This window comes from Geotrypetes seraphini, chromosome 8 (assembly GCF_902459505.1).
Source record: "Geotrypetes seraphini chromosome 8, aGeoSer1.1, whole genome shotgun sequence".
NCBI lineage: Eukaryota > Metazoa > Chordata > Amphibia > Gymnophiona > Dermophiidae > Geotrypetes > Geotrypetes seraphini.
In genome coordinates, this window is record NC_047091.1 from 59,897,908 (window position 1) to 59,922,327 (window position 24,420).

General features: G+C 47.0%; 1 protein-coding gene across 1 annotated transcript in view; it reads right to left on the reverse strand.

Moving 5' to 3' along the window:
- Positions 1 to 228: 228 nt before the first annotated feature.
- NOP53 (NOP53 ribosome biogenesis factor) overlaps positions 229 to 24,420 on the reverse strand; it is a 44,595-nt gene continuing 20,403 nt past the window's right edge. The window contains exons 12-13 of the mRNA XM_033957064.1: positions 8,792 to 8,848; positions 229 to 315 (exon numbers count right to left, since the gene is read on the reverse strand). Coding sequence (XP_033812955.1) covers positions 309 to 315; positions 8,792 to 8,848 — 64 coding nt within the window. The 3' untranslated portion in view covers positions 229 to 308. The remainder of the gene's footprint in view (positions 316 to 8,791; positions 8,849 to 24,420) is intronic.

The window sequence follows — 24,420 nt, forward strand, 5'->3', positions numbered from 1 at the left end:
CTTCTGGGGATCCAACAGAAGCCCAAGTCTCATATTCCTAGTTACCCAGGTTACTCAAAAATCCCTTCCCATTTTCTTCTCCATCACATCCAGCTCAATAAGGATAGTCCCACATTAGAGAGGCAATACCTGACACCCCTTTTCTCCACCTTCCCAGAGTTATACAGCAATTGGTGAATAACAAACTTGGTACATAGGTATAAAGGATGTGAGCCAGTACACATGAGAGATACAGAAATATAATTTATTATAGAGGATAGGGGTTGCACCGCTGGATGAAGGACAGGATCTCTTCCCAAAGTAATCGGCTACACCCTGCAAGAGATCAGAGAAAAGTGAGAAGTAATTACAACAACCAGATGGCTTCAAGAGTCAACCTTCCCAATTTACGTTGGCCCTAGTTCTAGCAAAGCCAACTGCTTCAAGCAGGACAGCAGTTGGCAGGGCTAACTTAAGAGTACAGGGGTCATCACTTCAGCATGCATGTTAGAGAGCTGCAAGGGAACGGGGACAAAGGGAATCCCGCGGGTTCCCCCTTCAGGTTACGGGGATCCCGTGGGGACGCCCATTAGGGTCGTGGGATTCCTGCGGGGTTGGATGTACTCGCAAGGCTCGTCTTCTCCCTACCTGCCCTGCCGCAGCACATAGCCGATCGGAAGTCTTCCACGATGTCAGTGCTGACGTCAGAGGGAGGGCTTAAGCAAAGCCCTCCCTTCCTCAGACGTCAGCGCTGACATCGGGAAGACTTCCGGTCGGCTGTGTGCTGCGGCAGGGCAGATAGGGAAAGGCAGTGGCATACCAAGGGGGGGGGGGGGGGGGGCGGGGAGAGCGGTCCGCCCCGGGTGCAGCCTTAGAGGGTGGGTGCACAGCCGGCCAGGTCCCCTTACCTTTGTGGCGCTTCCCCCGACCGACCGACAGCAAGCCCGGTCTGACAAACCTCCCTGCCCTGTAGCCGCGAATCTAAATTACTTTCTTACAGCAGCTTCAATACTCCAGCTGCTGTAAGAAGGTAATTTAGATTCACGGCTACAGGGCAGAGAGTGTTGTCGGACCGGGCCTGTTCTGTTGTCGGGCGGGCGGGAAAGCGCCACGAAGGTAAGGGGCAGCGAGAGAGAAAGGGAGGAAAGGTGGAGTGGAGAGGAAAAGATGCTTAAGGGAAATGGGTAAAACTGAGGGGGGGGGAGAAGGACGCTGAAAGCACATAGGGAAGACGTGGGAGGGGGAGAAGGACGCTGAAAAGACATGGGGAAGATGGGGGGGGAGAGAAGGACACTGAAAGGACATGGGGAAGACGGGGGGATTGAAGGACACTGAAAGGACATGGGGAAGACGGGGGGATTGAAGGACACTGAAAGGACATGGGGAAGACGGGGGGATTGAAGGACACTGAAAGGACATGGGGAAGACGGGGGGATTGAAGGACACTGAAAGGACATGGGGAAGACGGGGGGATTGAAGGACACTGAAAGGACATGGGGAAGACGGGGGGATTGAAGGACACTGAAAGGACATGGGGAAGACGGGGGGATTGAAGGACACTGAAAGGACATGGGGAAGACAGAAGGGGAGAAGGACGCTGAAAGGACATGGGGAAGACGGGGGGGGGAGAAGGATGCTGAAAGGACATGGGGAAGACAGAGTGGGGAGAAGACGCTGGCAGGGAAGAAGACAGAGATGCCAGACTATAGGGGGAACGGAGGGAAGAAGACGGGTGCCAGACCAATTTGGAAGGGGGGGAGAAAGGGAGAGGCACAGTAACAGAGCAAATGGAAGACGCAGAGAGAAGAGAGATAGTGGATGGAAGGAATTGAATGAGAACATGAGGAAAGCAGAAACCAGGCAACAAAGGTAGGAAAAAAATTATATTTCTTTTTTTTTTTTGCTTCAGGATAAAGTAGTATATTAGTTGTGTTGATAAAAAATTATAAACATTAGAGGCTCTGGTAGAAACCCATTTACAAAGTATGTATTCTTCCCAATTAATATTTCCAAATTAATAAAGTCTTTTTGCTTATTTGTAAATGGGTTTCTACCAGAGCCTTTAATTCAGTAGCATAATTAAATGAAATAACTATTTCTGAAGTTTATAGGGACGGGCTGGGACGGAAGGGATTCCTCGTGGGGACGGAGGGGATTCCTCGTGGGGACGGGTGGGATTTCTGTCCCTGCGCAACTCTCTAATGCATGTATGAGGGAATTACACATAGCATAACACTTAAATTAAGTGACGATTAGTTAAAGGTTTTCTACTATAACAAGGATATAACTCATTAATCTTGAAAACCCATCACCACTTTTCTAAAATGGAGAGAGACACTTTAAAAAAAATTTTTTTTAAAGAAGCACATAAAGTAACATTTAATGCTGAAATGCATCCCAATTTCATCCATGGGAGACACTGGCTACTTAACAATAGTCACCACGATGATTATTTTACACTTCTTTGGCACACAGGTGTCTTCTTGACTGCCACCAACAGGTTTTTAGTATATGTACCTCATCATCTGCATGGCACTAGCTTCTGTTACAAAAAGACACCTGTCCAAGTGGCGGGAGGCCACGGCCAGATCTGGGAGCCTATGTGCCAGCTCACAGACTCCACACTGGCATTTTATTTTCACTCTTTGCTGAAAAAAAAGTCAGCAGCTCAGAACAGAAGGTAGAATCATCTTGATTGGGGCTCGGGCCAGAGCAGAACCACAATCCAGAAAGTGCCATATAGAGTAGAAGGCACAGAGGGGAGAAGAATCCCGGGCAAGGGCAGAAATGAAAGCATTATCTCCTGAGCGCTAGACTACTGGTTATCAGCTCCACAATACTGAACTCAGAGCACTAAAAACCAAGGGGGTCTCACAGAACCGCTAACTGGCATGAGGACAAGTATACCCGAGTCCAGAAGACAGGCGACTTACAATGCAGAGCCGCAGAACTGGGAGGGGCCATGGGGAAAATGTGAGCGTTCTAGTGGGTTAGGAATATTCAGGAAACCTTAGCAGGTGTCAGCTAGTTAAAAATAGCTACCATTAATCTGGCATGAAACAGTACTGTCAAAGGAATCCTAAACTAGAGTATCTCAAGTCACTACTAGTGGCACTGAGTGAAAACATTTCAGAATTTATACACCAGCTGACAATTTTACAAGCCAGGGCAAGAGAGTTATTTTTCATACTCTGCAGTTTTGATTCTTCTCTTTTCCTTCCCCCCTTCCCTCCAGCCTCTCCTCCAATGCAACCCTGCTGTGATAGCTCCTTGGCCAGGCACAGGTAGTAGTTCCTCCAGTCCCTGGAGCTGGGCGATTTCTTTGTCTAAGGGCCTAAAACACCGTGCCAGAGCTTTTTTAGTATAGGAAACATTAAGTATAGAGTATTCCCAGGAAAATACTGCACTATAGTACCAAATCCACAAAACGCCTATGCTCCAGTATAGCAGCTCTGGAGTGCTCCCACAAGCAGGGTGGAAAAGTCTAAGATGCTGAGTCAGTAAGGTCTCTGAAAGATACTTGCTGCTGCTCCAGGCCTGAGAGGATGAACTGCTACTTACATACCTAACATAACTTTATTTTTGTATACCGCCACCAACAAAAGAATTCTAGGCAGTTTACACAAGAGAGAAAAAGCGAAGTACAATATTAAAATGAGAATACAGCATATTAATTAAAAAGACAATAAAAATTTAAGTGAAAGTGGTAAAATTATTATATTAAGAATAAAAACACTAAATTAAGAAATAAATTTATCAAATATTACTGTCTTAATTTCTTTTCGGAGGGCGCTGTAAGATAACATGGCTCCGCTAATATAGTTAGCGAACCAGAACTGTTGTTTACTTGCTTGAAATGCAAGCATCCTGTCTAAGAAAGACCTAACTTTACAGCCTAAAATCTTCAGGTATACAAATAAGTTACAATTCCTGGTTACCCTCACGAAATTATATATCACGATGCTTACTGTGGCAAGCATCAATTCAAACTGACAAGCCACTGCTTTTAGGCTGAACTGTTCCCTTCTCCAATAGGCCGCAGGCTTGATCAAAATATTTCCACACACACCTGATAAGTTGCCTATACACTTCTCCCTCTGTATTTGCTGTGATAGGGGATTAACAGAACCGCAAATAATTTTTTCATGTGTTATTTGCTGTTTTCTATTAAAAACCATCGTGAATGTGGCGAAACCGTGAATAACATGGTGGGAGACCTGGCCTATTCCTGAAAGAGAGGCAAGATATGGTGAAGAAAGTGCTGGGAATCAGTGATTTTCCCTGTAAATGCTTGGAATCAGCGATTTCTCTAGGCAAGCTGATGTAATTTAGGGGGGGGGGAGGAGTTAGCAAGCTAAAAAACGCGAATAATCAAAACCACGAATGCTGAAACCGCGAATACAGAGGGAGAAGTGTACATGTTACATCTTATGAACTACAGAGGGAAGCTCTCCGTATCTAGCAGTATTCAAATCCAAGCTAAAGGCTCACTTTTTTTAAATTTAAACTGCTTTCAACTCAACTCCCACTCACTGTCAGATATCTACCGTATTTTCGCAGATATAACGCGCGCGTTATACGCGTTTTTACGTACCGCGCATACCCATCGCGCGTTATATGGCTGAGCGCGGTATACAAATTTTTTTTTACATATTTCACACCCCGCCCGACGCCCGATTCATCATCCGGAAGGACGCTCGCACCCCCACCCCGAAGGACCGCCGACTCCCCGACAATATCGGGCCAGGAGGGAGCCCAAACCCTCCTGGCCACGGCGACCCCCTACCCCCACCTCGCACTACATTACGGGCAGGAGGGATCCTAGGCCCTCCTGCCCTCGACGCAAACCCCCCTCCCCCCAACGACCGCCCCCCCCAAGAACCTCCGACCGCCCCCCCAGCCGACCCGCGATCCCCCTAGCGACCCCCACGACCCCCCCACCCCCCTTCCCCGTACCTTTGGTAGTTGGCCGGACAGACGGGAGCCAAACCCGCCTGTCCGGCAGGCAGCCAACGAAGGAATGAGGCCGGATTGGCCCATCCATCCTAAAGCTCCGCCTACTGGTGGGGCCTAAGGCGCGTGGGCCAATCAGAATAGGCCCTGGAGCCTTAGGTCCCACCTGGGGGCGCGGCCTGAGGCACATGGGCCTAACCCGACCATGTGCCTCAGGCCACGCCCCCAGGTGGGACCTAAGGCTCCAGGGCCTATTCTGATTGGCCCACGCGCCTTAGGCCCCACCAGTAGGCGGAGCTTTAGGATGGATGGGCCAATCCGGCCTCATTCCTTCGTTGGCTGCCTGCCGGACAGGTGGGTTTGGCTCCCGTCTGTCCCGGCCAACTACCAAAGGAACGGGGAAGGGGGGGGGGGGGGTCGTGGGGGTCGCCAGGGGGATCGCGGGTCGGCTGGGGGGGGGCGGTCGGAGGTTCTTGGGGGGGGGCGGTCGTTGGGGGGGAGGGGGGTTTGCGTTAAGGGCAGGAGGGCCTGGGATCCCTCCTGCCCGTAATGTAATGTCGGGACAGCGCACGGAGAGGCGGGGCAGTGCACGGAAAGTCAGGGCAGGTGAACGGAGAGTCGGGACAGCGCACGGAGAGGCGGGGCAGTGCACCAAAAGTCAGGGCGGGTGAACGGTGAGTCGGGGCAACCAGAGGAGAGTCGGGGAGGGCGAAAGGAGAGTCGGGGTGGCCAGAGGAGAGTCGGGCAGCATGCGCGGTATACCCATGAGCGCTGTATACAAAAGTTTCCGTACATACAAATGTGGTTTCTGCGCGCTATACCCTTGTGCGCGTTTTACACGGGTGCGCGTTATATCCGCGAAAATACGGTATACTCATTGTATCATTTGCTCTACCAGAATATCCCCAACTCTGAGATGTCCCTGTCTGTCCAAATTAGATTGGAATCTCTTCTGAGCAGGGACTGTCTATCGTATGTTAAATGTACAGCGCTACGTACATCTTTCAGCACTATAGAAATGATAAATAGTAGTAGGTCCACAGAAAAACACCCCACTTATAGGATAGCATTGCAAAATAACTACAAAACTTTGGGAATCTACACAAGTGTCAGTCTTTCTTTATCGATATAAAATGCAGGAAGGAAATCTTTCAAAGCCTTATTTTATATGCAGAAAATCCAAATTTGACAGTCTTTTAATAAAGTCCCACCACTATGATATGATACAGACAATTAAATACTTGAAAGGTATTAATTAACATAGAACCAAATCTTTTCCAGAGAAGGGAAAATGGTAAAACTAGAGGGCCTAACTTGAGGTTGCAGGGAGGAAGACTTAGGAGTAATGTTAGGAAATCCTTTTTCCCGGAGAGGGTGGTGGATGCCTGGGATGCCCTTCTGAGGGAAGTGGTGGAGAAGAAAACGGTGATGAAATTCAAAAAAGGTTTGGGATAAACACAGAAGATCTCCAATTAAAAAAATGAATGGTATAAATTTTTTTTTTTTTAATTCTTTATTCATTTTTCTATCTTACAACAAGTGCACAATACTATATCATATTAACTTTTACATATCACTTGATATTCATACAATTATGATTTTACATACATGAATTTATCTCCCCTCCCCATCCACACTTCCCACAATTTAATTCAAATTATAATTTATATATTATATTTCAATCTATTAATCAGACCTTTAAAATAACTATTTACCCTCCCCCCTCTCCCTACATGTAAACTTTGTATTATGGAAGTTCAAATAAGGCGGGAAGATTAATGAATGGTATAAATTAAAGAACTAAGGCTGGTATTGGACAAACTTGTACGGTTTGTCTCCATATATGGTGATTCAGTGTAGGATGAGCTCCACTAACTTGGAACATGACGTTGTTACTGGCCAGACTTTACAGTCGATATCCTGCAAATAGGATGGTTGGATAGGCTGGAGCGAGTTTAGATGGCAACTTCAGCAGTTGGAACCTTGGACAGTACCAGGTGGACTTTAGTCTAAAGCCCAGAAATAGCAAAGAGGAGACAATTTAATTGTGTATTTTTAATGAGAATAACTAATGGACACATTGGTTCAAGTCTTTATCTGCCATGATTTACTATGTTACTATTCTTTTAAGCAATATCCATGCATCGTCAGGAAAAAACGTAGAAAGAATTCACAGCATCGTATAACAAGACCGCCAGAGTGGAACAGCCATTGACTGGTGTGAATTCCTTCTACAATTTCCTGACAATGCATACAGCGAAACAGGGTACTCCTGGCGGGAGTTAAGTACGGGAAGAGTTGTTAATTTTAGGCGCCTGATGTGAGACAACAGACAGTCTGGAGAACTTTTCTGGAGCAATGAAAAGTTGAAAAGAGACCGTCAGTTTGGAGAGAAAACGACAGTTAAGTACTGAATTTGTTCTTTTCTGAGCGGTTACATGTGGGCTATTGCTTCAGCACTTGAGAATAATGGTAGGACTATATTAAAAGTCTGTCAAATTGGGATTTTCTGCATATAAAATAAGTCTTTGAAAAATTTCCTTCCTGCACTTTATATCGATAATGAAAGACTGACACTTGTGTAGATTCCCAAAGTTTTGTGGTTATGCTGTAACGCTATCATATGATAAGTTTTTTTGCTGTTGACCAATGATTGAAGTGTGCCTGCTGGACTTTGTAGAATGTGCTTGAATTTAGCAGGGCACATTACTTATTGAGGTCTTTTATCTCCACTTTTTAAAAGGTAGTTGCTGCAGCTAGTGTCTACTCAGTGATCATCTAACCAAAATCCGGCTCTCCTTCCCCTCCTTACGGCACATTAACACCATGAGAACCCAGTATTTTTTCCGTCACCACCCCTTCACTCTGGAATTCGGCTCCAAACTATATAAGAGATCACATCATTAAATAACTTCAAATCCAGTCTAAAAACATTTCTTTTTAAAGATGCTTTTGAAACTTGATCATCCTTTCACGGATGCTTTTAAGTTTATGCCATTTCAGCCTTTTTGGCTGCTCTTTTGCGTTCCCCCCTGCTCTTGTTTTTTCCTTTACAAATATTGTAGTTCTCCCCTTTACCTCATGTGCCAGTTAATCAATGCTATAGTTAAGTATAGTTGGTTTTTTTTTTTTCCTTGGTTGCATTCTCTTCCCCCGTGCAAAGTTTTTCATGTAATATTTTAAATTTTGCAATACCGCTTTGAAAAATGATAAAGCGAGATATCAAATTTTAATAAACTTGAAACTTGGTAGGAAGCAGAGTTTTTTGTGTTTGATTTTTTGGGAAATTAATGCACCCAAGAAGATACAGGGAAGACAAGAAAAATGTAAACTAAAAGCAATAAAAAAATAAAATTTCTAGAACTGAAAGAGAAGGAAAAAAAATACAATTTGAGAGAAAACTCAAATTATAAAGAAATATTTTGTTTCCAACTCTAGTGAAAACACACACAAACCCTAAGAACCCAAAATGGATTGTTAAAAGTAAAACCTTCTGTGCCCCAGCTTCTAGAAGCTTTGGCCAGTGCCCAAAATTTTTTTACATGCTTTTCCTCTCCTCCCAAACAGGAATACTATGATAAACACATCAAAACAGTGGCATTTCCCAAGCAGGACTTGAAAAGGCCTACAGGACATCCAAAATTTAACACCCAATACCTTCTACTGACTCAGCGAGTAGAGATGCTGAGGGAGAGTGAGAAGGAAAAGAAAAAAAATGTAGGTAAAAAAACAAACTTTAATCACCCACTCCTAAAGTTCTAGGCTCCAAACTCCTGAGGTCAGTCCATCAGGACTGGTGTCGAGGGTGCTGTAATGACCCTGTAGGCCCATAAAAAGCAGTAGGAGGGACAAGACTCACGTCACTTCTCGGAACGCTCTCTTCTCTGTATATTTCAGCTTGTATTTCCGCTTGAACCTGGAAAATAAGAAAAAATAGCTTTCATTTCACTACATGCAGAGCCAGATTCAACAAAGTCCCACCCATCTCCTGCATGAGAAGATTAACCAGAGCAGGAGCTACCATGAGCAGTATTGCAAAGAGGAAGTAGCTGATGCATAAATAATCACAAATACAGGCCTTAGAGCTTCCCACAATGCTATCAGCCAATGGCTACTGCAGAACCTAGCTAGCAGGATTAGGTTTAACTATACTTACTGACATAATAAAGCTGCCATATTTTATAAGGTCCAGTTGATAATGCATAAACAAATTACAAAGAGTGGCTAAGAATGTGGAAGCCAAATCCCTTTAAAAATTATGTGAAACACACTAAAACACCTGATGTTAACACGCTTTTGTTTAAGAGTAATAACAGTAAAAATTTTCTTCAGAGAGACAGAGGATCTCAAGTGTCTGCGGTTAAAACCTTAGAGCTAATCATAAGGAATAACCTATACGGAGACTATCATTGGTCCTATTCGTCTCAATGGGAGTACTATTTTATTTTATTTTTTTTAATTCTTTATTTATTTTTGCATGTTACAAGTGTAGCAGTTAAACTCATATGAACTTAAAGATATACACTTGATTAACTCTCATATATGCATTAAGTATAACATTTCATTACAAATTAATATTCCGTAATATTTTAAATATTATATAAGAAATCTAATATATAAATTATTCTTATTGAATAGAATAACCTCCCCTCCCCTCCCTCCCTACTCAATAATACATAGAAAGCAATGTTACTTATCGTAACAGTTGTTATCCAGGGACAGCAGGAAGCTATTCTCACTAGTGGGTGATGTCATCCAACAGAGCCCCGATGCAGACATCTCACAAGCATACTTGTAGAAACTTTTAGAAGTTTCGAGTTGCCCACATCGCGCATGCGCGAGTGCCTTCCCGCCCGATGCACCGGGCATGTCTCCTCAGTTCAGATAGCTGGCAGAGAAGCCAACCTAGGGGAGGTGGGTGGGACTTGAGAATAGCTGCCTGCTGTCCCTAGATAACAACTGTTACGGTAAGTAACATTGCTTTATCCCAGGACAAGCAGGCAGGTATTCTCACTAGTGGGTGACCTCCAAGCTAACCACAATGGGATGGTGGGAGAGTTGGCAACTTAGGAGAATAAATTTTGTAATACTGTTTGGCCAAACTGTCCATCCCGTCTGGAGAAAGTATCCAGACAATAGTGTGAGGTGAAGGTATGAACCGAGGACCAAGTGGCAGCCTTACAAATCTCCTCAATCGGTGTCGATCTGAGGAAAGCTACAGAGGCTGCCATTGCTCTGACCTTATGGGCTGTGACTTTACTGTGAAAGAGTAATCCAGCCTGGGCATAGCAGAAAGAGATACAAGCCGCCATCCAGTTGGAGATGGTGCGCTTAGAGATAGGGAGTCCCAACTTGTTCGGATTGAAGGAGATGAAAAGTTGAGGAGCAGTTCTGTGAGGCTTGGTGCGATCCAGGTAGAAAGCCAAAGCATGCTTACAGTCCAGAGTGTGAAGAGCTGATTCTCCAGGATGAGAATGAGGCTTTGGAAAAAACACAGGAAGAACAATGGATTGATTCAGATGAAATTCCGAGACCACCTTGGGGAGGAATTTGGGATGAGTGCGAAGGACCACCTTGTCATGATGAAACACTGTAAAGGGCGGATCCGCAACCAACGCTTGAAGTTCACTCACTCGACGAGCAGAAGTGAGGCCAATGAGAAGCACCACTTTCCAAGTGAGAAATTTCAGAGAAACCTTGTTAAGAGGTTCAAATGGAGGCTTCATAAGCTGAGAAAGAACGACATTGAGGTCCCAAACCACAGGAGGCGGTTTGAGGGGAGGATTGACATGGAAAAGTCCTTTCATGAATCTGGAAACCACAGGATGTGCAGAAAGAGGTTTCCCCTGAAGAGGCTGGTGGAAAGCAGCAATAGCACTAAGATGGACTCTGATCGATGTAGACTTGAAGCCAGATTGAGACAGGTGCAAAAGATAGTCCAAAACAGAGGACAAGGGGGCATGTTGAGGCTCCTTGTGCTGAGAAAAACACCAAGTAGAGAATCTAGTCCATTTCTGGGAATAGCACATTCTAGTAGCAGGCTTCCTTGAAGCTTCCAAAACATCCTGCACAGCTGGAGAAAACTGAAGGGGAGTTATGCTGAGAGGAACCAAGCTGTCAGGTGCAGCGACTGCAGGTTGGGATGAAGCAGAGATCCCTGATGCTGTGTAAGCAGAGATGGAAACACTGGCAGAAGGAAAGGCTCCCTGCTGCTGAGTTGCAGAAGGAGGGAGAACCAAGGTTGCCTGGGCCACCGAGGAGCAATCAGAATCATGGTGGCCCGGTTGGACTTGAGCTTGACCAGAGTCTTTTGAATGAGAGGAAACGGAGGAAACGCATACAGAAAGAGATTCCCCCAATCCAGAAGAAAAGCATCTGCCTCGAGACGATGAGGAGTGTAGATCCTGGAGCAGAACTGAGGCAGTTTGAAGTTGTGGGGAGCTGCAAAGAGGTCTAATTGAGGCGTTCCCCACAGGGAGAAGATTTGATGAAGGGGCGTGGAGTGGAGAGTTCATTCGTGAGGCTGGAGAAGACGACTCAAGTTGTCCGCCATGGCATTGTCCACCCCCTGAATGTAGACAGCTTTGAGGAAGGCGTTGTGGCGAATCGCCCAATCCCAAACTTTCAGAGCTTCCTACAGAGAGAGGCTGATCCCGTGCCTCCCTGCTTATTGACATAATACATGGCGACCTGATTGTCCGTACGAATGAGGACCACCATGTTGTGAAGCAGATGCTGAAAAGCAGTGAGAGCATTAAAAATCGCCCTGAGTTCCAGGAGATTGATATAGCACAGACGATCCGCACTCGTCCAATAGCCCTGGGTGCGGAGACCGTCCAGATGAGCCCCTCAAGCATAGCTCGAGAAGTCGGTCGTGAGGACCTTCTGATGGGTAGGCATGTGAAACAGCAAACCTCTGTAAAGATTGGAAGAGAGCATCCACCAATGAAGCGACTGCAGCAGAGCAGGAGTGACCTGAATGTGACGAGTCAGAGGGTTGAAGATCTGCGACCATTGAGAAGCCAGGGTCCACTGAGGAATCCGCAGGTGAAGTCTGGCAAAAGGAGTCACGTGAACCGTAGAGGCCATGTGGCCCAGGAGCACCATCATGTGTCTTGCCGAGATGGACGGGCGAGAAGAGACCGAGTGACAAAGATGAAGAAGAGCTGCCAGGCGCTGAGGAGGAAGGAACGCTCTGAGTTGAATAGTATCCAGAACAGCTCCGATGCAGGGAAGAGTCTGTAAGGGTTGAAGATGGGATTTGGGAAAGTTGATCTCGAATCCCAGACTCTGCAGAAACCAGATTGTCCTCTGAGTGGCCCGGACGGCCCCCTGAGACGTGGAATCCTTGATGAGCCAGACGTCGAGGTAGGGAAACACCTGCATGGTTCCTGAGTGCTGCGGCCACCACAACCAGGCACTTGGTGAAGACTCTGGGAGACGAAGCTAGGCCGAAAGGAAGCACTCTGTACTGAAGATGAAGGTGTCCCACCCGAAATCTGAGGTATTGACGGGATGCCGGATGGATGAGAATATGAGTGTAGGCCTCCTTGAGATCCAGGGAGCATAACCAGTCGTTCTGCTCGAGGAGGGGATAGAGAGAAGCCAGGGTCAACATGCGAAACTTCTCCCTGACCAGGATCTTGTTGAGCACCCTGAGGTCTAAAATAGGACGCAGGTCGCCCGTCTTCTTCGGAACAAGGAAGTACTGGAAGTAAAAACCCTTGTTCTGTTGGTTCACAGGGACCGGCTCGACGGCACGAAGCTGGAGCAAAGCCTGAGCTTCCTGAAGAAGAAGGGCGGTCTGGGTTAAGTTGGAAGGATACTCTTGGAGGATGTTCCGGAGGAACATGATGGAACTGAAGAGAGTATCCCTCTCTTACGATGGAAAGGACCCAGAATTCGGTGGTAATAGTCGTCCATCGATGGTAAAAATGATGGAGACGAGCTCCGATGTGAAAAAGCGGGGAGGGCAGAACAATGGAAGTTACGCTCCCTACGAGACAGTCAAAGAGGCTGGGGAGCCTTGGGGATAGCAGAAGGTTAAGGCTTTTGTTGGGGCTTCTGCTGGTGCTGCCTCTTCACAGGCAGGCGGATGGTGGGGGCCTGCTTCGGCGGGTAGCGCCTCTGATAAATCATAGGCGGACGAGACGAGATATAGCAGGCTTGGGCTTTGGTGGAGAATAGATTGAAAAGATTTTTCATGTTTGGACAGCTTCTCCTTCGCCGCCTCGATTGACTCGTCAAAAAGGTCCGCTCCCGCACAGGGAACGTTCGCTAGCCTGTCCTGGATGTTCGGGTCCATATCAATGGTCCGAAGCCATGCCAAGCGTCTCATGGCCACCGAACAAGCAGCAGCTCTGGCCGAGAGTTCAAAAGCGTCGTAAGACGATTGCATCATCTGCAAGCGGAGTTGGGACAACGACGCCAGTACCTCCGAGTACTCGAAGCGAGCCTGAAAGTCCAGATAGGGCAAAAACTTTTGAAGAATGAAGAGAAAAAACTCAAAGTAGGTCGCAAAATGAAAACTGTAATTCAAGGCTCGAGAAGCCATCATCGAGTTCTGGTAGATGCGCCTGCCAAATCTGTCCATGGTTTTGCCCTCCCGGCCAGGAGGAGTGGAGGCATAGACCTGGGAGGGATGAGAACGCTTCAGGGAGGAGTCAACCAAAAGGGATTGGTGAGAGAGCTGCGCCCTGTCGAAGCCCTTATGGTGCACCGTGCGGTACCTAGCATCCAACTTCCCTGGGACCGCAGGAATGGAGTAGGGAGTCTCGAAGCATCTCATGAAAGTCTGGTCCAGAAGCTTATGTAGAGGCAGACGGAGAGATTCAGCAGGAGGCTGGGGAAGATGCATCGTCTCCAAATATTCCTTAGAAAACTTGGAACCCGAATCCAGGGTGATGTCCAGATCCACCGCCATCTGCCTCAGGAAGGACAAGAATGACAATTGGTCCGCCAGAGCCGGGCCTCGAGACGGGCTCGAAGAAGATGAGACTGCCTGGTCCGCCGAGGCCGAGGACCGGCAGGGGGAGAACGAACCCCCACAGTCCTCGAGTTCTGGCATAGGAGGAGGCGGCGAGTACTCCGATGAAAACTCCCGAAAAGATTGCTTACGACAAGGCGAGGCGTGTCTCGATGAATGCCTCGATCAACGACCGGAGCTGTGTCGAGAAGCAGACCTCGAGTGTCGAGGCAAGCGAAGCCCAGACGAGGCAGCCACCGAGTAGATGGGACTGGAGGCTGTGGATCGAAGCAGCAGAGACGAAGCCCCCGAGGCTCGAGGCTCAGCATCGAGGAGGAAGTCTCCGGTCCAGGCAAGCCATGCATCGAGGGTATCGGTTCCAAAGGTGGCATGGGCAAAGACTCTGCTCCTTGCGAGGCATGCCCCAAAGCCAGACCAGACACTCGTCGAGATTCTGCTCCCAGCAGTGAGAGTGTGTGCCGAGGAGGCACCGGAGGTGGGTCGACCTCACAGGAGGCTTCCGCGTGCCCAGGCTGGATCTGGGAGAGAAGCGTCGCCCCAATCTTAGTAAATTTCATGGCGACACCAGGAAATATTTCTTCACCGAGAGAGTGGTTGATCCTTGGAACGAGCTCCCGGTGCAGGTGATCGAGGCAAACAGCGTGCAAGAATTTAAGAGCAAATGGGATATCCATGTGGAATCCCTTAGAGGGTTAAGCCAAGGGAACCTTTCACCAGGAGTGGGATCCCTAGGATAGTAGACTTGGGGGTGGGTCAGTAGAGTGGGCAGACCTGATGGGCTATGGCCCTTATCTGCCGTCATCTTCTATGTTTCTATGTTTAAGAGCTCGACAAATCGCTTCTTCATCATGGCATGGAACGAAGCCGGCAAAGAGGGATCCGCATCAGCAATGGGACCTCCAGCACGGACATCACTAACTCGGCCGCCAGGGGGCTTGGGCTTAGAAGCCTTGGGCACCTTGAGCACCACTGGAGGAATGGGAGGCTGCGCTACCTGACCTAAGGAGACAGCGGAAGGCACTGCAGCAGGCGTCGGAGTCAAAGCCGGCACAAACGAGGCAGGCTTGAGCAGACTTGAGGCCGAAGATGTTGAAGCGGAAGTCGAAGGTGTGGCGCTCTGCGATGAGGGCAGCTCCGGGGACGACTCCATGCTAAACAGCGACTCCCACAAAACAGCGACGCTTAAAAGCACGTGCTGTAAGTGTGGAGCAAGGCCGGCACGATTTCGGAAGATGTTGAGGCCCCAGACACTGAAGACAGCGTCGATGAGGGTCCGTCAACGAAATTGCGCACTGGCACTTGGCACACTTTTTAAAACTGGTAACAGGCCGGGACATAGGCTGAAAAAGCTCCGCCGCAAGATCGAAGCTGCGGGGCCGCGGCCACGCAGCCTGCCCGGTCGAACGATCGAAACAAATTAAAAATAAATAAATAAATAAGAAAATGCAACGTGAGCCAACGATAATGAGCCCAAAAAACTCAAAACCGCAGGCACAGAAGGCACAAGTGAAGGAACTTCGCGCAGAGAGTCGAAGACAGACTTCTCAGCTCCGCGGAAGAGAAAGAACTGAGGAGACATGCCCGGTGCATCGGACGGGAAGGCACTCGCGCATGCGCGGTGTGGGCAACTCGAAACTTCTAAAAGTTTCTACAAGCAAGTATGCTTGTGAGATGTCCGCATCGGGGCTCCGTTGGATGACGTCACCCACTAGTGAGAATACCTGCCTGCTTGTCCTGGGTGCAAAAAAAACCGAGCAAAAGATCCCACATGGATAAACGATGAGGTGAAGAAAGCGATAGGAGACAAGAAAAAATCTTTCTGGAAATGGAAAAAGGACCAAACTGGGGAGAACTGGAAAGAACACAGGAAAAGTCAAAAAGAGTGTCATCAAGTGGTTAGGAGAGCGAAAAGAGAATATGAAGAGAGGCTGGCCAGGGAGGCAAAAAACTTCAAATCGTTCTTCAGATATGTTAAAGGGAAGCAACCGGCAAGGGAGGAAGTAGGACCTTTGGATGATGGAGACAGAAAGGGAGTGATAAAGGAGGAAAAAGAGGTAGCCGACAGGTTAAACAAATTTTTCTCGTCAGTCTTCACAAGCAAGGACACATCCAGTGTACCAGAACCTGACGTGATCTTCCATGGAGACCAAGAAGAAAAACTGTCAACAATAGAGGTGAGCCATGAGGATGTCCTCCAACAGATAGATAGATTGAAAAGCGACAAATCACCAGGCCTGGACGGTATCCACCCTAGGGTACTAAAAGAACTAAGAAATGAGATAGCAGGAATACTCCAACGAGTTTGCAACCTATCCTTGAAAACTGAAGAGATCCCGGAGGACTGGAAGATAGCAAATGTTACACCTATCTTTAAAAAGGGGTCAAGAGGAGCCCCGGGAAACTATAGGCCGGTAAGTTTGACATCGGTTGCGGGCAAGATGGTAGAAGCACTGATAAAGGACAGCATCTGTGAGCACATCGAAAAAAATGGGCTGATGAAAGCGAGCCAACATGGCTTCTGCAAGGGAAGATCGTGCCAAACAAACTTACTGCACTTCTTTGAGGGGGTAAACAGTCAGTTGGACAAAGGGGAACCCGTAGACATCATTTACCTCGACTTCAAAAAGGCCTATGACAAGGTACCCCATGAGCGGCTACTTAGGAAGCTGTGGAATCACGGGGTGGAAGGGGACGTGCACAGATGGGTCAAACACTGGTTGGCAGGCAGAAGGCTGGAGTGAAGGGTTACTACTCGGCTGAAGGAAGGTCACGAGCGGAGTTCCACAGAGGTCTGTACTCGGACCGTTGCTGTTCAATGTATTTATCAATGACCTGGAAACGGGGACGAAGTGTGAAGTTATCAAATTTGCGGATGACACTAAACTCTGTAGAAGGGTTAGAAATGCGGAAGAGTGTGAGGACCTACAAAGGGACCTAAACAAACTGGAGGAGTGGGCGAATAAGTGGCAGATGGACTTTAATGTAGGGAAATGCAAGGTCATGCACATAGGGAGAAAGAACCCGATGTTCAGCTACCAAATGGGGGGATTAGCATTAGAGGGAAGTAACCTTGAAAGAGATTTGAGTGTACTGGTGGACACAACAATGAAGTCAACAGCACAATGCGCAGCAGCCGCGAAGAAGGCAAACAGAATGTTGGGTATTATTAAGAAGGGTATTACGACCAGAACGAGAGAAGTCATCCTGCCGTTGTATCGGGCAATGGTGCGCCCGCACCTGGAGTACTGTGTTCAGTATTGGTCACCGTACCTTAAGAAGGATATGGCAATACTTGAGAGGGTCCAGAGGAGAGCGACACGAATGGTTAAGGGCATGGAAAACCTTTCATACACTGAAAGATTGGAGAGACTGGGGCTCTTCTCCCTGGAAAAGCGGAGACTTAGAGGAGACATGATAGAGACCTACAAGATCATGAAGGGCATAGAGAGAGTAGAGAGGGACAGATTCTTCAAACTTTCAAAACATAAAAGAACAAGAGGACATTCGGAAAAGTTGGAAGGAGAGATTCAGAACGAATGCTAGAAAGTTTTTCTTTACCCAGCGTGTGGTGGACACCTGGAATGCGCTTCCAGAGGACGTAATAGGACAGTGTACGGTACTGGAGTTCAAGAAAGGATTGGACAATTTCCTGCTGGAAAAAGGGATGGAGGGGTATAGATAGAGGGCTACTGCACAGGTCCTGGACCTGTTGGGCCACCACGTGAGCGGACTGCTGGGCACGATGGACCTCGGGTCTGACCCAGTGGAGGCATTGCTTATGTTCTTACTATGAAACTATTCAAATAATCATGTATTATGAAATAACAACAAGTAAAGCCCACCCATTTCCCCCCTAATCAAATATCTTATCATGGGAAAAGTTAATCATTCATTACAAAAATCTGTTAATGATCCTCAGATTTTCTGAAATTTACTAAAATAACCTTTAAATTAAAGCATTACTTAGCTTGGGTGAAGATTCTCTATCCAGCCAAATCGATCCGGAGACAATATTATGACGGAAGATCTCAGCTTAAAGTGCGAAGTCACATCGGTGAATACATGCCGCTGTGTTGGTAAAGGCAGTAGTGCCAATCATAAAGCATCAATTCCCTGAAGAAGCTTTAACTAATGACTTTAGGGCGAAACGGAGATTTTCCGTCGTAATATTGTCTCCGGATCGATTTGGCTTGGTAGAGAATTTTCACCCAAGCTAAGTAATGCTTTAATTCAAGACTGATTGATAATGAAAACTGAACTAATATAGAGCAACAATTATTTTGAGTATTCTGCAACTAAAATTTGGAACTCTTTAATAGAAAATATTTTCCACATATACATATTTAAAAATCTTTAAAATAGTACTCCCATTGAGACGAATAGAACCAATGATAGTCTGCGTTTAGGTTATTCCTTATGATTAGCTCTAAGGTCTTAACCGCAGACACTTGAGATCCTCTGTCTCTTTAAAGGGAATTTTTACTGTTATCACTTTTAAACAAAAGCGTGTTAAGAATGTGGAAGACCACAGGTACTGCTGACACTCCTCATTTTTTGCAAGGCATACTGTATTTTTCGCTCCATAAGACGCACTTTTTCACACACACCCCAAAAATGGGTGGAAATAAGGGTGTGTCTTATGAAGCGAATATTACCCCCCCCCCCCGGCAGTACCTTTAAATTTTGGAGGTGGGTGGACGGCTGACTACTGCTTGTCGGGGCCCATGGCGCACAAGTGCACTAATGCCTGGGCACGCAACACTCCTTAATTGAGCCAGTTGCTGGTGCTTCGCAGGGCGGCTGCCTGCTGATTACCGGCACGTTGGGGCCAGTGGCTCACAAGTGTGCTGCTGCGTGGGCGCACGCCACTTCTGAATGGCTGCCTCAGTTCTGCCCAGGCATTAGCGCGCTTGTGCGCCGCGGACAGCCATCCAGGAAGCCGTCCACCAACCTCCAAAATTTAAAAGTATCACCGGAGAGCTGGGATGGAATTTAAAGGTGCCGGGGAGCTGGGACAGTATTTAAATGTGTCGGGTATATATTAGTATACAATTTGGTTCAGAATGTATTTTTTTCTTGTTTTCCTTCTCTAAATCTGGGGTGCGTCTTATTGTGAGGTACGTCTTATGGAGCAAAAAATACGGTATATCTCCTGCTGCCTCAGGTAGCCACTTAAAGTTGCAAGCTCTTTGGAATTTTGTTTGCTCATTGCTGTGATTTTATAAACAGAATAGCGATATATCAAATTTAATAAACTATTGCAGCCAAATTCTAAAAAGAGATTAAGTTCTTACCTTGCTAATATATTTTCTAGTAGATAGGTATGTCAATCTGGACAGTAAGGTATTCTCCCCAAGCTCATGAGCCGTGCAGAAGGAATCTACTCCAAGTTTTCAACTCCTCCTCCTTCTACCAAGGGCTCTGCTGCCCCCTTCAGATTGTACCAAAGCAGGCGATAGCCCTATATAGATACACCTAAGAAGGAGACTCCCTGAAATACAGTACTGTTCTGCTCTAAAAGTACAGTGGTGCCTCGCATAACGAACGCCTCGCACAGCGAACGCTGCGCACAACGAACTTCTTGTCTTGATTCGTACAACGGACTTCGTTTCACACAACGAAGTCGCCCGAGCTGCATCCTTCCGCGCAGTGTGCGTGACGCTACCGGCTACCCTCCTCCTCCTCCTCCATCAACCAAATCGGAAGTTACATCATGAGGGGAGAGGAAGGAGGAAGGAAGCAGTTGGCAGCATACGCACTGTTAGAGCCCCGTGGCTTGTGTTAAAGTTGTTTACAGACTTCAACAGCAGCGGGAGAAAGCAGTCGCCGGCCCTGTTTCGCCGATCGAGGGGGGGCCCTGTTTCGCCGATCGAGGGGGGGTGCCTGGTGTTGCCGATCACTGCGGGGGGGGGGGGGGGGCGGGCTTTAGCAGAGGTGGGAGAAAGCAGTAAATGAGTGGAAGTTGGCAGGCCTGGGGATGGAAGGGCAGTCGAAATACGGTATGTTGGAGCAGGGGATGAGAGGGAGGGAGAGAAGGGGAAATATTGGACAAGGGCAGAAGGGATGCTAAATCATAGGGTGACAGGCAGAGAGAACAACAGGAAAAAGAGTGGAAGCAATCTTGAACCCTGAGGGTGAGGGAAGAGAGAGGTGGTGAGATGATTGATCATGGGGAGAGGGACAAAAGGGAATAGAGATGGGATAGGAAGATAGTGGAAGTAAAAGGACAGGGAGATGTCAGGAGAGGAGATTATGGGCTACAAGAATGGAGGGAGGAGATATGCAGGAAATTGTGAAATTGTGGGACCGACCAAGGGACGGGGGTGGCAAGGACATGAATGAAAGGAAGATAACTTCTAGCCCCTCACCGCTGCTGCTTTCCCGCTTGTGCCTGATGCTGACGGCACAAGTTCTTCCCACTTCCATCATCTGCCTTCTTCTCTCCCTCCCTCCATCCCAGGCAATTCACTGAGAGGGGCAGGATAACTGATGGCACTGCGCTTAACTGCCCTGTCTTTAAATTTAAAAAATGTGTGTTGTTTTAAAAAACAATTATGTTTTTAGATGTATCTAAATAAAAATAATAACAAAAAATTTATCTTTTTTTATGTCATCTTAGCATATTTTATGCTACAGAACGAATTATTTTTTTTAACATGTATTGTTATGGGAAAACGCGTTTCACATAACGAACTTTTCGCATAACAAACTTGCTCCTGGAACCAATTAAGTTCGTTGTGTGAGGCACCACTGTATAACAAATATGTTAAACACTGTAATGGAACAATCTAAACTTCAGAATAACCATACAAAATCAGAAACATTCATGATGTTCAAGCATTCCCCAATGTGTTATAGCAATACATTACTCTTCATACCCTTACTTTTCATACCCTTGAGGACTTGACCGAGATAAAAATCTCAGCTTTGACTGTAACCGTCTAATTGAGAGAGTAGGCAGGTAGAGAAATAATTAACAAGGCGTGGCTCCAGAAAGACACACCTATCTACTAGAAAAAATATTAACAAGGTAAAAACCTAATCTCTTTTTCTAGAGCAATAGGTGTGTCATTCTGGACAATAGGGATGCACAAAAGCAGTCCCAGAAATCTAGGATGGGACCTCTGCGCCTGTTCATAACACCGAGGACCCAAATAAGGTGTCCTCCTATGCTGCCACATCCACTCTATAGAACTTGGAAAACGTAAGCAGTGTGAACCAGGTTGCTGCCCTACAAATCTTCTCAGGTGAAATTACCCGAGCTTCCACCCACGAATAAGCCATGCTTCTTATCGAATGCACTTCCAAGGAGACTGGAGATTGCTTGCCACAGGCAATCTATGCCACCAAGATGGCCATGCAAATCCATCTTGAACTAATAACCTAGGATGCTGGTCTACCGTGTCTAGCCTGAGCACAAACAGATGGTCAGACAATTGGAATTAATTAGTAACCTCCAGATAATGCAGTCTGAGACCTTTGTCCCTCTGAAGACGCACTAGGTTCGCATTACCTAGCCTGTGTGGCCAATCCAGAGCCATAAGGACCACTCTCCCTGGGTGGTTTGCTATTCTGTGGAGAATCTGTCCTATCACGAACCATGGAGGAAACATGTACCAGAGCTAGCTCTTTGGTCATGGCTGAACTAGGGCGTCTAGGCTTCACTTCCTGACTCAGATCTTCGACTGAAGAAACGGTCTGCCTTCTTGTTCCTTGAAAACTGGCAGACCCCATCAAAAAATGATGGACTGGAATGCTGCTGCAGATAATGCCCATTCTCCCGGGTCTAAGGACTGCTTGCTGAGGTAATTGGCATGGACATTGTCAACCCCTGCTATAAACACTGCAGAGATCGCCTTTAGGGGTATCTCTGCCCACCAAAACAATAAGTGGACTTTCAGGATCAGCTACTTACTCTTGGAACTTCCTTGGTGATTGACATACGCCACCATGGTAGCTTTGTTTGAGAAGACTCAAGACAGTATGTTCTTCCAGAATCTTCTCTAGCTTCTGCAATGCTAACTGAATGGCCCGACGCTCCAGTCTGCTGATAAACCACTTTCTCTGGGAGGCTGCCCATTTTCCCTGGACTGGGCAACCATTGCAGTGGCCTCCCCAGCCAAACAGGCTGGCATCCATTGTGAGAATTACCTACGACGCTATTCTGAGGGGCAAGCCCCATAATAACAGCTTTAGACAAAGCCACCAACTTATACTGCTGCAGGAATCTGGAGTCCATAGGAGTGTAATTTGAAGGGAGTTCAATTATGGGTACCACTGCAACAGCAATGCGCTCCGGAGAGGCTGCATGTGAGCCCACGAAAGCACATCTACAATGGCAGTCACAGAGACTAAAAATTGGAGGTAGTACCATGCAGATGGAACTGACTTGGCCATCATGTCTGAAATCTGACTGCAAAACTTCCATCTATGTGCCTCTGGTCTGGAAGACAGGCAAGGCCTTCCGCCATCTTGAATAGAACTCCCAGGTATTCCAGGGATTGGGACGGAACCAGCTGGCTCTTCCAACAATTTACAATTCATCCCAGGCTCTGTAAGACCTGGACCACTTGAGTGATTGCCTGTTTTCCTTCCAAGAATGATGGCGCTTTGATCAACCAGTCATCCAGAAATGGATTCACTTGCAATCCTGCTACCACCACCATCACCTTGGTGAATATGCAGGGTGCTGTTGCCAGCCCACTCCGAGAACCGATAATGGATTTCCAGCACCTGGACTCTCAGGAAACTCCTGAGTTCCTGAAACATGAGAATATATGGGTAGACTTCCATCAAGTTTAGGGAAGCTAGAAATTCCCTCGCAGCTACCGCTATGCTTACTGACCGCATGCAAAAGCATGAAATCTTCAGGGTCTCATCGACGTGTGAAATCTAAGCTGGGTCGCCAATCTTTTGAGCTTGTCTTGGGCACTGTGAAGTATATGGAGAATTTTGCCAGAGCCCAATTCTGGTGGCACTGGTTCTATGGCCTGAATTTCTACAAGTCTCTGTGTTGTTGCTAAGACTCTGCATGCCTTTTCTAGGCATCCCATAGGGGAGTCCACAAACCAATCTGTTAAAATGATAGGTGCATTTGAGCTTGTACCCTCCCCCAAATGATCACCAGTATCCAGACCTCTGCATATGCAGAAACCTTCCATCTATCCTCAGGAAAAAATGCTTCAGCCCTGGTATCATAGTGCTTACTTGGAGATTGAAGTGAGACAAGTACCGGAGGTTTGGCTTCGCCTAGGTCCTGCAAATCTCTGCCATGATTCCTAAACGGATCTCTGAGCTGAGTCTCCTCCTGTGTAATGTTGAAAGGGCCTGGAATCAAGAACATTAGACCACCCATAACCTCTAGGAGGCTCACAGTCTGCTGTCAGGCAGAGATTTGGACTGGCGATATACCATGCTGGCCATCAGGTCATCCAGACTCTTTCTGAACATCTGTCCTTTGAAAGGGAATCTGCTGAGGGTAGACTTGAAGGCAGAAGCTCCCACCCATTACCTGATTCAGAGCATTCAGCGGGCTGAAATGGAATAAGCTGAGGCTTTGCTGATGTCGAAGAGAGCATCAGCCCTTGCTAACATAAGCTGGGGCAAAGGCTCGCCTTCTGCCAGGATAAGCCCAAACATCTTGGAATGACAAGCACATGGCACAAAAGAAGATGCTTTGATCCCATAGACAAAAGCTTCAAACTGCTTTTTTAAGACCACATTCTCTGCGATCCTGCATATCCTTTAATACTACATCTGGCAGGGACATATGCTTGGTTACCTGAGCCACCAAAGAATCCACCTTAGGCTGCGCGAACATCTGTTGACACTCCTGTGTTATAGGATCCATCCTAGTCATTGTTTTGGCCACCTTTAAAGAGACCCCAAAAGCATCCCACATCAGGATGTCAGGGAAAAAAAAAAAAAAAAGACATGGACTGCGCTCTCACTCCACTGAAGAAAGACCACAGAATAGAAGGAGTCTGCTAGGAGTCTAACTGTAGCTCCCACAGGACGTTAGCAATGATCTCTAATAGTGTCAAAGGCTTGAACAATCAACATACAGTGGGATCTTCCTCTTCATACTCCATAGGATCCTGGTCATCTTCTGGTGATGCCGCTGATGCGCCCAGACCCCCCTGTGCTACCCCTGGCTTGCTGCCAGACTTAATATGGAGTATCACTGCTATCCAAATAAGCTCTCCATATCAAATTAATGAATTCAGGAGAAAAAGCATTACTAAGCAGATGTGTCCCCTCTAATAACTCTGCCTTACTTCTCCTGGGCTCCACAGCTTCCACGCTATGGCCTCGGATAGACACCCATGTAGCCCAATCCCTTCACTCATCTGAAACAGCAAAATCACAACAGGAGTTAGGCAACTGCTCCCAAGCCATGGCAGCAAGAGAAGAAAGCCATTAATTTGCCTGTGGTGATAGAGAATACTGAAGTACCAGTGAGCAAGCCATCATATATATGACAGAGTTCAACTTTGTGCTCT